Genomic DNA, 14,336 nt, shown 5'->3' with positions numbered 1-14,336 from the left:
CATCTTCCAGGAAGATCACAAAGATCACAAAGGATGGGAAGAATGTGTTTGGCCACAGCATGAAGAACTTCATCAGGAGGGCTTTAAACTGAATCCTACGGGGAAGGGAGGTGTAATGTTGGGGGTAACAATGGACGTAGGCGCATGCACTGCAATGGAGAGAACAGCGCTGATAGCGCCCAATAATAGTCTTCAGACACATGTAGGAAGAAAGACAGACAGACTATTAAGCACATGGTCTTCGATGTCTATATACTAATGTCTGGAGCATGGGAAACAAACAGAAAGAACTTGAACTCTTAATACAGGAGGGAAATTATGACTTGATAGGTATAACTGAGACTTGGTGGGATGACTCTCATGACTGGAATACAGCAATTGAAGGATATAACTTGTTCAAAAAAAAACCAGGAGGAACAGAAAGGGAGGTGGGGTTGCACTGTATGTGAAAAATAGATATCTCTGCACAGAAATACAGGAGGATGAGTTTGGTAGCCCCATCGAGAGCATCTGGATCAAAATAAATGGAGCAAAGAATAAAAGGAACCTGGTGGTCGGAGTCTACTACTGGCCACCCAACCAAGGAGAAGACGAGGTTGAAACTTTTGAAAAGCAAATACCTAATGTTTCAAGGAAGCATGATGTAGTAGTAATGGGGGACTTCAATTTCCCCAATATTTGTTGGGAGACAAATTCTGCAAAACATGGCCCCTCCAGGAAATTCCTGACTTGTGTGGCAGATAACTTCCTCCTACAGAAAGCAGAGGAAGGAACTAGAGGATCAGCTATCCTTGACTTGCTCCTAACCAACAGAGATGACTTAGTGGATAAAGTAGCAGTTACAGGAACTCTGGGGGAAAGCGACCATGTTGCACTTGAGTTCTTGGTTCTAAGGGAAGCAAAAGCCGAGTGTAGTCAAGCGCGTACCCTGGATTTTAGGAAAGCTGATTTTAATAAACTCAGAACAATGATCAGTAACGTCCCATGGCAAGCGACGCTAATGAAAAAAGGTGTCCAAGATGGGTGGGAGCTTTTAAAAAAGGAAATGATCAAGGCACAATTAGGGATGGGGGAGAATTTCTCCCCGAAACTTCGGGGGGCCGAGTGCCAACGCATTCGGTCCTCCGAAGGTTGTTTGGGGATAAATTTTCCGCCCCCCCGCCCCCCGCCCCCCAGGATGGGACTTACCTTTCCCGAATGTCCCTCCTGGCGGCGGGTCCCGGCGGCGGTTCGGCAGGTCTTCGTCAGGGGCGGGGGGCGGCAGCCGGTCTTTCGACCGGCTGCCGCCACCGCCATTACAAGAAAAGTAAAAAAAAAACAAAACGCCCCTGTGATAGGCTACGTAACGAATAACGTAGCCTATCACGGCTAGATTTGCAAAGTCAGCCGTGATAGGCTACGTTAATCGTCACGTAGGCTATCACGGGTGACTTAAAAAAAAAAAAAAGCGCGTACGGCTAATGGCAGCCCCCATAGGGAGCCGCCATTCGCGTTCCTTATTTGGTCCTTGTAGTCTACATAAAGATTTACGTAGACTACGGCGAAAATAAGGGCAACGGAAATAGCGTTGCCCTTATTTTCGCCGTAGTCTACGTAAATCTTTACGTAGACTACAGGGACCAAACAAGGAACGCGAATGGCGGCTCCCTATGGGGGCCGCCATTTGTGTACGCGCTTTTTTTTTTTTTCAAAGTCATCCGTGATAGGCTACGTAACGATTAACGTAGCCTATCACGGCTGACTTTGCAGATTTAGCCATGATAGGCTACATTAATCTGCTGTTAATGATACATTAATCAGCTGTTTCCCGCCTCCCAGCTGAGCAGAGCAGAGCAGAGCAAGCTGCTCCAGCTGGTCCAGGGACTACAGAAGCAGGCAAGCTCCCAGAGAGCGAGCGAACAGAGCGAGCGAACAGGGGGAGCAAACAGGAGTTGGCCAGGGGAGTTGCAGTGGTTGAAGAGACAAAGGAGACAGAGGCTAAGAGGTAAGTGGGTTGCAGGAAGCCCAGGGCGCTGCCCTTTATCCTTCTGACTGGCTGTGAGCTCACCAGGAGCTTCTGAGAGCTCCAACTGAATTGGAGGGGTGTGGCCTGAGTACTCCCAGCAGCTGACTGGGCGGGAAGCTTCAGTCTGTTTCCCGCCTCCCAGCTGAGCAGAGCAGAGCAGAGCAAGCTGCTCCAGCTGGTCCAGGGACTACAGAAGCAGGCAAGCTCCCAGAGAGCGAGCGAACAGAGCGAGCGAGCAGGGGGAGCAAACAGGAGTTGGCCAGGGGAGTTCGGCAGGGGAGGTCCCTAACATTTTTTTTTTTTTTTTACTAACTTTTTTTCATTTATTTGTCTTGTAACACACACTTCCACACCAGTGGGACTCTGCTTTTAACCTCTACTGAGTAGAGGAGCAGGCACAGGCTAGTCTAGAACAATCACAAAGCTAGACACAAAAAGGGAAAAGAGGCTATGGAAGGACAAGACTCTCCAGTGGTGGTGACCTGCAAGGTGTGTGCCATGTTTGTTTTCTTGCCTGAGAACAACATGGCCGACACCTGCAACAAGTGCAAGTTGATCACGCTGCTGGAGGAAAAAGTAAGTGGACTGGAGCGGCGACTGTCAACCCTCCGGGGAATAAGAGAACACGAAGAGTTCTTGGACAGAATGGGGGAACTACAGCAGCAAAGGGCAGACCAGAAGCTTGAAGAGCAACAGCAAGATGAGGCAGTGGGAAATGCTGAGGTGAAGAAAAATGGAGTAGAGGATACTCCTTGGAAAACGGTGACAGTTAGGAGAAGAAGAACTAGACGCCACTCTGCACCAGTGGAAGCGGTGGAGCTGTGGAACCGATTCCAGGTACTTGCAGATGAGACTGGAGGACAGCCTGCAGAGGAAGAATCACAGGGGAACCTGCATGAGAGTGAGCAAGAGGCTAAAGGTCAGTCAAACAGAGGCGATGAAACCCAGGCCTACAAGAAGAAGAAGAGAAGAGTGGTAGTAGTGGGAGACTCCTTGCTGCGTGGGATCGAGACCCAAGTATGTCGCGAAGACCCGTGGACTCGCCAGGTATGTTGTCTCCCGGGAGGACAGATTAGAGACGTGACTGAAAGGTTGCCTGCACTCATAAAGCCCACTGACAGGTATCCCTTTCTTCTCATCCATGTGGGAACAAATGATACCGCCAAGCGGAGCTACGAAGAGATCACGTCAGACTTTGAAGCTTTGGGAAGGAAACTCAAGAACTTTGGGGCCCAGATAGTTTTCTCATCCATCCTTCCAGTAGTTAGAAGAGGGATAGAAAGGGAACGAAAAATACTCCGGGTGAATGACTGGCTACGAAGGTGGTGCCGACGAGAGAGATTTGGATTCTGGGACCACGGCCTATACTTCCTGGAAGATGGGCTGTTGGCTAGGGATGGGTTGCACCTCACAAAGGCTGGGAAGAATGTGTTTGGCCACAGCATGAAGAACTTCATCAGGAGGGCTTTAAACTGAATCCTACGGGGAAGGGAGATGTAATGTTGGGGGTAACAATGGACGTAGGCGCATGCACTGCAATGGAGAGAACAGCTCTGATAGCGCCCAATAATAGTCTTCAGACACATGTAGGAAGAAAGCCAGACTATGAAGCACATGGTCTTCGATGTCTATATACTAATGCCCAGAGTATGGGAAACAAACAGAACGAACTTGAACTCTTAATACAGGAGGGAAATTATGACTTGATAGGTATAACTGAGACTTGGTGGGATGACTCTCATGACTGGCATACAGCAGTTGAAGGATATAACTTGTTCAAAAAGAACAGGAGGAACAGAAAGGGAGGCGGGGTTGCACTGTATGTGAAAAATACATATCTCTGCACAGAAATACAGGAGGAGGAGCTTGGTAGCCCCATCGAGAGCATCTGGGTTGAAATAAATGGAGCAAAGAATAAAAGGAACCTGGTGGTCGGAGTCTACTACCGGCCACCCAATCAAGGAGAAGACAAGGATGAAACTTTTGAAAAGCAAATAGCCAATGTTTTAAGGAAGCATGATATAGTAGTAATGGGGGACTTCAATTTCCCCGATATTTGTTGGGAGACAAATTCTGCAAAACATGGCCCCTCCAGGAAATTCCTGACTTGTGTGGCGGATCACTTCCTCCTACAGAAAGTAGAGGAAGGAACTAGAGGATCGGCTATCCTTGACTTGATCCTAACCAACAGAGATGACTTAGTGGATAAAGTAGCAGTTACAGGAACTCTGGGGGAAAGCGACCATGTTGTACTTGAGTTCTTGGTTCTAAGGGAAGCAAAAGCCGAGTGTACTCAAACGCGTACCCTGGATTTTAGGAAAGCTGATTTTAATAAACTCAGAACAATGATCAGTAAGGTCCCATGGCAAGCAATGCTAGCGAGAAAAGGAGTCCAAGATGGGTGGGAACTTTTAAAAAAGGAAATTCTCAAGGCACAATCACAAACAATTCCAACAAGAAGAAAAGGTGGAAGACAACAGAAGAAGCCAATGTGGCTTCACAAAAAGCTTAGGGATGACCTGAAAACAAAAAAGGACACATATAGGAAGTGGAAAGAAGGCCAAGTAACAAAGGAAGAGTACAGGCAGGTAGCACAGAATTGCAGGGATGGCGTCAGGAAGGCTAAAGCAGAGAACGAGGTGAGGTTAGCGAGGGATGCTAAAAACAACAAAAAGGCTTTCTTCAGCTACGTGCATAGTAAAAGGCAGAGGAAAGAAATGGTTGTTCAGCTATTAAATAAGGATGGAAAAATGATAACAGAGGACAAAGAAAAGGCAGAGGTGCTCAATTCCTACTTTGGCTCAGTCTTCTCCCAAAAGAGGGTCTATGACCCCCCTGGCAAAGGCGAAGTACAGGCTGAAGGGGCAGGATTGCAGCTTGAGATCGACAGGCATATGGTCAAGGAACACCTCATTACTTTGAATGAGTTCAAATCTCCAGGGCCAGATGAACTGCATCCTAGAGTCATAAAGGAACTGGCAGAAGAACTCTCAGAACCGCTGTCTATTCTCTTTGAGAAATCATGGAGGACCGGGGAAGTGCCAGATGACTGGAGGAGGGCTAACGTTGTCCCTATCTTCAAAAAGGGTAAAAAGGAGGAACCTGGGAACTACAGACCAGTCAGTCTGACATCAATCCCTGGGAAAATTCTGGAGCAGATCATAAAGCAATCCATCTGGAAGCACCTTGACAACAATGCCGTGATTACTCGAAGCCAACATGGATTTGTCAAAAACAAGTCCTGCCAGACAAATCTGATCTCATTTTTTGATCAAGTCACCTCCCTTGTAGACCGTGGGAATGCTGTAGACATCATATACCTCGACTTCAGCAAAGCTTTCGACAAAGTGCCCCATGATATCCTGATGAGCAAACTAGCTCGAAGTGGGCTAGATGAAACAATGATCATGTGGATCCACAGTTGGCTACAGAATCGGACTCAAAGAGTGCTTATCAATGGGACCTTCTCAAGCTGGGGAGAGGTAACGAGTGGGGTACCGCAGGGCTCAGTCCTGGGCCCAGTGCTCTTCAATATTTTTATTAATGACTTGGAGGAGGAGGTGCAGGGAATGCTGATCAAATTTGCAGATGACACAAAATTGGGAGGGATAGCTAATACTTTGGAAGACAGAAACAAAATTCAAAGTGATCTGGATAGACTGGAGTGCTGGGCAGAAAACAACAGAATGGCATTTAATAGGGACAAATGCCAAGTTCTGCACCTAGGAAAAAGAAACCAAATGCACAGTTACAAGATGGGGGATACGTGGCTCAACCACACTACGAGCAAGAAGGATCTTGGAATTGTCGTCGATCACAAGCTGAATATGAGCCAACAAGGTGATGTGGCTGCAAAAAAGGCAAATGCTATTTTGGGCTGCATTCATAGAAGCATCGCTTCCAAATCCCGGGAAGTACTAGTTCCCCTCTACTCAGCACTGGTTAGGCCTCATCTGGAGTACTGTGTCCAGTTCTGGGCACCACACTTTAAGAAGGATGCAGACAAGCTGGAGAGGGTTCAAAGGAGGGCAACAAAGATGATCAGGGGACTGGAAACAAAGCCCTATGAAGAGAGACTGAAAGAACTGGGCATGTTTAGCCTTGAGAAGAGAAGACTGAGGGGAGATATGATAGCGCTCTTCAAGTACTTGAAAGGCTGTCACAGAGAAGAAGGCCAGGATCTCTTCTTGATCATCCCAGAGTGCAGGACACGGAATAATGGGCTCAAGTTACAGGAAGCCAGATTCCGACTGAACATCAGGAAAAACTTCCTGAGTGTCAGAGCAATACGGCAATGGAACCAATTACCTGGGGAGGTGGTGGGCTCTCCCACACTGGAGGCCTTCAAGACGAGGCTGGACAGCCATTTGTCAGGGATGCTCTGACTTGGATTCCTGCATTGAGCAGGGGGTTGGACTCGATGGCCTTGTAGGCCCCTTCCAACCCTACTATTCTATGATTCTATGATTCTATGACACTCTGAGAGGATAATTCATAATAACTGGAGGAATCCACTAGAAACTAAAAAGCAAGTAACAATTTCCAGGTTCTGGAACACCTCTGCAACTAAATAGTATTAATTGAAAGCCCATGGAGCACTGAGAATCATGTCAGTTTCACATAAGCTGTCCACAGACCTCAGAACTCAGATTCTAGGATGCCAAAACCATCTAAAACAATGATCTGCCCACTTTGACCTGAAGCAAACTAGAAGGCCATGACCTATCTGGATGGTCAGTGCCACAGAGACATCAAAGTTTGCATTTCCTAGAATACAGGAGAAGTGAGTTGATAATTACACCCTGTCATAATGACAAACAGTTAGCTAACAGATTTTGTAGCAGGTATCCATTCTATACCAGCTTGTGAAGATGAACTGTCCTCAGTAAAAGATGCAGTTAATACATATCTGCATGAAAAATTATGCAGAAAATATGCAGACATAGTGAACTTTAAAAGTTAAGCAAACATGTTACGCAAACAAATGCTACCAAACTTTAGAAATTTCATTGTTTTCCTATCAGTTAAAAGAGAAACAAAGCATTCTGGGGATTTTTGGTAACAACTCTACTAATATGTTAATGACATCATTACATGATTTCACAAGTACAACAACATGTAATTTCATTTATTTATTCTCCACAGACCCAGGGATTAAGAGGCTGTCAAGATGATGAAGTGACAGCTAATGCAAATCTATTTTTGCAAAATACCATGTAAGGAATGCAAATGCTAGTTAAAACAAAGTAGCTTCAGGCACTCAAGGTGAGCTTCAGGCAAGGCATGAATGGATGAAAAATGCTAAGAAATTAGAATGTCAGAAGCAAAGTCAGGGGAGGAGGAAATTGAGGGTTCTATTTAAATGGAATTAAAAGAAGAACCTGCTTGTAAATCATCCCAAATCATTATGGGAATTACCATCTTAGAACAACCCTGAACAAACTAGATTTGAATCAAAAATGAAACCCTATGAAAACACGACAAGTTCAAATCCATTTCTACCTTTCTACCTTCTTGTTTGGTTTTAGTCCACTTTCAACACGGATGTGTTCCTTCTCAGCTGAAGTGTTGGCAAAATAACTAGTTAGAGTCAAGGGCATAAACTTTGGTGTGTGTGTGTGAGAGAGAGAGAGAGAGAGAGAGTGAAGAGAGCTCAAGCTCTCTTCAGATTTCCTGGTTGGGCGGGCAGTCAGCAACCCCCAGGCTGCCACTGCCAGGCAGCATTGACAGCTCATGTGATAGACCCAGTCTATTTTTCTATCGGCTCTCGGTTTCAACAGCAGCTACAACAGCTGAGAGCAGGATGAGAACATGACAGGGCACTAGAGGAATTAGTATGACTCATCAATTAATTTAGGATTCTCCTTATGGCAAAGGGCCTGTCTCCAGAAAAATGCAACTGCCTTCCCATCTTTCTCATGCCTTATGTATGAGACATGCCTTCCAGAGTTCTCTGAAGGCTATTTTATGGAATGTAAGTTTGTGTAGGCAATTACACGATTTGTATTAATTTTATCTGTTGTTTCCCATTGTTTTATGTAAGACATTTAATAAAATGTATCATCTGTTTTATAGCCCTTGAAGAAGACCCCAAAGAAAATCTGGGCCAAAACACATTGGGCTTTCTTAAGAATAAAGCAACTTTTCTAGTACCTTGAGACATGTTCTCTCTTTGTGGATGTCATACCAAACACTGCCAAACACATCAAAGGAATACCTGATCTGACTGGCCAGTTAGAACCCCCAAGAGAAGGTCCACCAAATCTTAAGTGCCTCTGCCTTCAGTTGCTAAGCTACAGTCATTAAGAGCCATCGAGTATAGGAACACCCATATCTGAACACTTACTTCCTGAGTAACCTGGCAAGTGAGTTCAGGTGCTGCTTAGCTTTCATTCTACTGCTTAAAGTAAATGCTTTCCCTACAACTCTCAACATCTCCCACTCTGCTGAGTAATCTCCAGAAGGGGAAAAAACTTTGTTGTTCAATCTCTGCCAGATTGCAGTCTCAACATTCAATCTCTGCCAGCATGCTAGCCAGTGTAAGCAAAGCAGAAATGCAGGTTGCTTACCTGCAACTGTAGTTCTTCGAGTGGTCATCTGTGCATTCACACATATGGGCTTGGCACCTGCGCTGAGTCTCACTTGGGAAGATTCTAAAGCTGAGGAACATTTTTGGTGATAGCCCTCCCCCACTGTCCACCGCACATGTCCTAGGGGGTTCCGTCCCGTTCCCTCAGTTCCTTGAGATTGCCTATTGTGGCCTCGGATCCGAAGAAAACCGATCATGCCTTGGTACCAACATAAATCTGCCACTGACACCAAAGCAGGGGTGGGTGGAGTGTTGTGTGAATGCACAAGTGACCACTGAAAGAACTACAGTTACAGGTAAGCAACCTGCTTCCCTTCTTCGTTGTCTCTATGCATCACACATATGGGTGATTAACACGCTCACTTACTAGTGGTGGGTAGGTGTCATACACCAATACTGATGACAGCACGGCTCACCCAAAAGCACAGTCTGAACGTGCCTTGCCATCAAGTTTGTAGTGCTTAACAAATGTTGACGGTTTCGACCACGTCACTGCCCTGCATAAGTCCAACAGCGGTGGTGGTGTTGTTCAGTCATTCAGTCGTGTCCGACTCGTCGTGACCCCATGGACCATAGCACGCCAGGCCTTCCTGTCCTGCACTCTCTCCTGGAGTGTGCTCAAGTGGTAGACGTGGCTACTCCTCGAGTTGAATGCACTCCGATGTGAGAAGGGCGTTCCAACCCAGACAAATCAAATGGTTTGCACGATCCATGAACTTAGTCTTTGGGAGGAGACAAGAGAACCCCTCTTGGAGCCACCATAACACACGAAAAGGCACTGTGTGGTACGGAATGGTGCTGTCCTGGATTTGTAAAAGGCCAATGCCCTTTTGACATTGAGAGCATGCAACTTTCTCTCCAGGTCAGAAGAAGGGTCTGGGAAGAAAGCTGGTAACGATATGGTTTGGCTGACGTGGAAATGAGAGACCACCTTCAGCAGAAAGTCAATGTCCGGTCTCAGGTCAGTCTTGTACTTGTGGAAAATCATGTAGGGATGATCCACTCGTAAGGCACAGAGTTCACTAACACGTCTAGAGGACGTGATGGTGACCAAGAAAGCAACTTTCCACAAAAGCAGGAGAAAGTCTGTCGTGGCCAGAGGTTTGAAGGGCTTCGAGAGGAGGGGGTGCAAGACAACAGAGAGACTCCATTGAGGAACCAGAATCTGAACTGGAGGCACCAAGTTCTTTAAACCCCACAGAAACTGGCGAGCAGTAGGGTGAGTAAAGAGGGAAAAACCTTGAACTGGCCTCCTGTGACAAGGAAGAGCCGCCAAATAAACTCTTATGGATGAAAGTTTTAAACCTTTTTGCAACAAACTACACAAAAAGAAAAGAACATTCTCAACCAATGCCTGAAAAGGATTGAAAGCATGAAGATTAGCAAACGCCAGAAAAGACAACCACTTTGCAGCGTAGGACTGACAGGTAGCCGGCTTCCTAGCTGCATCCAGGACTGCCTGAACTCTGAGTGGAACCTGAGGAAAAATATACATTGCTGAATCCTCCAAGATGTTAGCTTCAGACTGTCGAGATCCGAGTGACGAATCCTGCTTCGCTCCTGAGAGATCAGGTCTGGAACTTGTGGGAGGTGCAAGAACTGTCTCCTTGACAGACGCAGTAGGGCTGGTAACCATGGCTGCCTTGGCCACCAAGGAGGAATTACAATGCAGTCTGTCTTGTCATGTGCTATCTTCTGCAGCACCTTGGAGAGGAGGGGAAATGGAACAGATAAAAAAGTTCCCCGCACCACTGCATCTGGAACACATCGCCCAAAGACGATCGACCGATCCCCGCTCTTGTGCAGAAATTGGGGCACACGGCATTCTCTGGGGTTGTGAACAAATCCATCATGGGACGACCCCAGACCAGGAAGAGATGATTCAAAATGCAAGCCAACATCTGCCACTTGTGAGGCAACTGCTATGCCCGACTTAGAGTGTCTGCCAAAACACTGTCTTGTCCAGCAATGTGAAGAGCACTCAAGAGGATGTCCCACTGAATTGTCCATTGGAAAATGCCCAGGGTGAAGTTGACAGGTCTGGAAGAGTGCGTCACGCCTTGCTTCTGGATGTGCCACAAGACCGTCGTATTGTCGGTCAGAATTCGCACTTGTTGACCCTGAAGGTAAGGCTCAAAAGCTTGCATCGCCGTCCAAGCTGCAAGTAACTCTAGAAAGTTTATGTGGCACTTCTTTTCTCGTGCAGTCCAGATGCCTTGAGTGTGCAATGGGCCACAGTGAGCTCCTCATCCAGAGAGAGACGCGTCTGTCATAAAGATTCGTGTAGGGGACGGTTGAATGAAGGAGGTGCCTCAGTCCAAGTTGCACGGTTGCATCCACCAGAGAAGGCACATCAACACTTTTTCTGAGATCGTCAGTCGACAATGTTGAGCATCTGAGGTGGAATCGAAGTTTTGGAGCAACCAGTTCTGCAGTGGCTGCATCTGACGTCTCGCCCATCAACAACTGAGACCATAGCCGCCATATGACCCAGCAAAACTTGAATGTTGCAGGCAGTGACCTGTCGATGAAGGAAGGCGGTTTCTGAAAGAGTAACCAGCTTATCTTGCCGGTTTTGAGGAAGGTAAGTGCACCCAACTGTCGAATCCAGTAGCGCTCCTATAACATGAGGACATTGAGTAGATGTTGATTTTTCCCTGTTGACATAAAGGCCCGGAGTTATGGTTCAGAACAATCCCGATGGCAAAGTAAAGATCCCCTTTGGAGTCTGATGCGAGGAGCCAGTTGTCCAGGTAAGGATAAACCTCAATTCCCTGTAGTCTCAGAAATGTGCACATGACTGCCATACATTTTGTAAAAACAGTTGGGGCGGTAGCCAGACCGAAGGGCAGAACCCAAAACTGGAACATGTCAGTACTGATAATGAAGCGCAGGTATCGGTGGTGGGCGTGCACAATCACTATATGAAAATACATGCCTTTCAGGTCCATTGCGGCAAACCAAACATTCTTTCAAAGAAGAGGGAGAATCGTAGCCAACGTGATCATTCTGAACATTCTGGTGTTGATAAACTTGTTCAAGTCCCTTAAGTCCATGATGGGGTAGAGGCTTCTGTCCCATTTCGGCACGGTGAAATAAGAGAAAAGAAGCCATCTTCCAGATGGAATGGAAGGACTCTCTGGATAGCTCCATTTTGAAGAAGGGTGGATATCTCCAGAAGGAGGGCTTGCGAATATGGAGTAACACAAACAGTCCCTAGGGAGGGAAGGGGATGGAATTCTATCATGTAACCCCAAGCAATTATATCTAACACCCAGGTGTCTGATGTTATTGCTTTCCAGGTTGGCAGGAAATGTGCCAGAATGGATCTGAAAACAGGCCGACTGGGGAGGTCGCGGGTGATAAATGTTGGGAAGTCAAAGTCGACGCTTTGAATATGACTCAGGCCTGCTACGAAGTTGATGAAACTTTGATGATGGAACGGGCTGCTTTTTCTGGTGTTGGGTAGGCTGGTAGCGTTTGTATCGGTCAAACTATTGTTTGGCTGCATACAGTGGAGGCTGAAACCACTTTGCAGCTCTTTACTGTTGTTTATTTTTATTATTATCATTAATTACATTTCTATACCACCCAATAGCCGGAGCTCTCTGGGTGGTTTACAAAGATTAAAAACATTAAAAATACAATATACAGAAATTAAAAACCATTTACATAAAAACCCATGAACAGACAATATACACAAAAGAAACATATATCTAAAACAACTTCAAAGAACAATCTCAAAAACAAACAACCATAACCATAAGACATTCCAGGATCGATTAAACACTTATCATATACTGCCGAATGCCTGGGAGAAGAGCTCTTGTACTTGCGGCTTCTGTACTGGTGCTATGTGGGTTGAGGGCCCAGGCCCAACTTACGGGCGGTTGTCTGCGCTTTCTGGACAGAGTCCATTTGCTCGTCCGTTTTGGAGTTAAAGAGCCCTTTGCCGTCAAAGGGCAAATCCTCTATTCGGGACTGGGCTTCAGGAGTCAAGCCCACAGACCTTAGCCAACATGCCTCCTGAGGGCGATGGCGCCAACCATCGACTTGGTGCTATGGTCCACCTCATGCCAAGAGCTATTAATTTGCTGCCTTGACAGCTTGACAGCCTCAGAATGGAAGACCCTGGCGAGGTCCTTTTGGTCCTTTGGGAGGTAGGCACAAAGGGAATCCATCTTCTCCCACAGGAATAACTGGTATCTGGCCATCATGGCCTGGTAACTGGCCACACAGAGTCCCAGGGCAGCCGAGGAATACGTCCTCAGACCTAAAAGATCTAACCTCCTCCTTGTCAACAGGCGATGTGTGAGGCTTCTGCGACCGTCCCATTGATTCGACAATGATGGAGTTGGGTCACAGGTGTAAATACAGGAATGCTGCATCCTTCTGCTGCACCTGACAGACTCAAGGCACCCAAATGTCAGAGCCATGGAGGATGGAGCCTTCCAGGACTGTTGAACAGTCTGAAGGAGGGTTGGGAGGAAGGGAACCGCAACTGGTTTCGTCGAGTTGGTATGAACTACATCAAAGATGGGGTCCTGTCTATGCCTCTCCAGCTGCTGTACTCCAATGCCCAAAGAATGGGCCATCCTGCTGATTTGCTCGGTGAAATTGAACATATCCTCCGAAGTGGAGGCTCCCTCCTGGGATCCCACTCCAGCATCCAGATATGGGATGGAAGGTGGCATAGGTGAGTGTGAAGAAGAATCCGACTGGTAATCATCAGCTAAGTCATGATGCAAGGCTGTTTGTGGCAAGGGAGCCACAGGTGAGATCAGCTGCGGGACCGGCATTGGAATTGAGTGAACTGATTTAGGTGGCCCTGACTGACTCCGCAGCAATGAAGAGGAACAAGGTAGCCCAGGTGGAGGAACAAGGAACTCATCTCTCACAGGAGGATGAGAAACAGTTCCCGACGCCGGTGGCTGATACCGACTGAGGTGAGGCTGCCCCCACATATCTGGAGCAGTCAGAGAAGTACTCTCTGTCCTGAACGGTATGCCACCAGTCCTCAAAATGGTAAGGCCACTGTGGAGTGCAAGACCATTCTGAACTCCTCTCCTAGTCACCATGAGGAGAACTTGACCTCTCCCTATAGTGGAACTCGAAGTGGCGATCCCCACAGAGAGAACAACACAGCCCAGGATGAAACTGATGCTCTCAGTCCCAAGGAGGGAACGGAAAACGGCGATGTGACGACTGACAATCTCCAGATGGAGAAATCTCTCAATTCCAAGAGACTGGTAGTCGAGGGGAAAAATCCAGGATCTCACCCTCAGACATCGTTGACACCAGTTCGATGACTGGAATGGTCGGTACCAGTGATAGTACACGAATTGGTGAATCCAGCAAAGGAGGAGGTGCCGAATCTTCGGTTTGGAAGCTTTTTCGGCAACCTTCTTTTTCTTCTTCTGCTTAAGGCCGTTCAATTCCAACTTTGGAATCTTTGCCTTTTTAGTCATCTTTCTCATGGCTAAAGAGTGGAGGATCAGCCCATTCGACAGAAGTTGTTGGGCAAAGGGACATTGGCTTGGACGAAGACATAGTTGCCTCTGCTTTGTTCTTTGCAGAAGACCCTGAAGCATTTTTTGGAGCTGTAGCCAATAGCACTCTTCTCCACAGCTCTGCCTTAAGCCTGTCTGATCTGTTCTTTTGTGCCTGTTTAGTAAACGATTGGCATAAGGAGCAGGAGTTGGGTGGGTGGCCTTCACCCAAACAAAAAAGGCAGAGGAAGTG

At 46.9% G+C, this 14,336-nt stretch overlaps 2 protein-coding genes across 4 annotated transcripts in view; both read right to left on the bottom strand.

Moving 5' to 3' along the window:
• ADK (adenosine kinase) overlaps positions 1-14,336 on the bottom strand; it is a 532,303-nt gene that overhangs the window by 294,997 nt on the left and 222,970 nt on the right. The window lies entirely within an intron of this gene.
• Positions 8,485-11,109, bottom strand: LOC146350552 (uncharacterized). The gene has a single exon (XM_084841860.1). It carries the CDS (start codon positions 10,228-10,230, stop codon positions 9,286-9,288), a length of 945 nt encoding a protein of 314 aa, XP_084697986.1. The 5' UTR covers positions 10,231-11,109; the 3' UTR covers positions 8,485-9,285.

The sequence above is a fragment of the Heloderma suspectum genome, chromosome 3, assembly GCF_057233095.1.
Source record: "Heloderma suspectum isolate Gila_16-S chromosome 3, 16-S_ref, whole genome shotgun sequence".
Taxonomy (NCBI): domain Eukaryota; kingdom Metazoa; phylum Chordata; class Lepidosauria; order Squamata; family Helodermatidae; genus Heloderma; species Heloderma suspectum.
This window is presented reverse-complemented; position numbering and strand designations above follow the sequence as displayed.

Bases quoted from the DNA above. Each gene is read 5' to 3' on its own strand.
- LOC146350552 (XM_084841860.1), bottom strand. From the start codon at position 10,230: ATGGTTACCAGCCCTACTGCGTCTGTCAAGGAGACAGTTCTTGCACCT.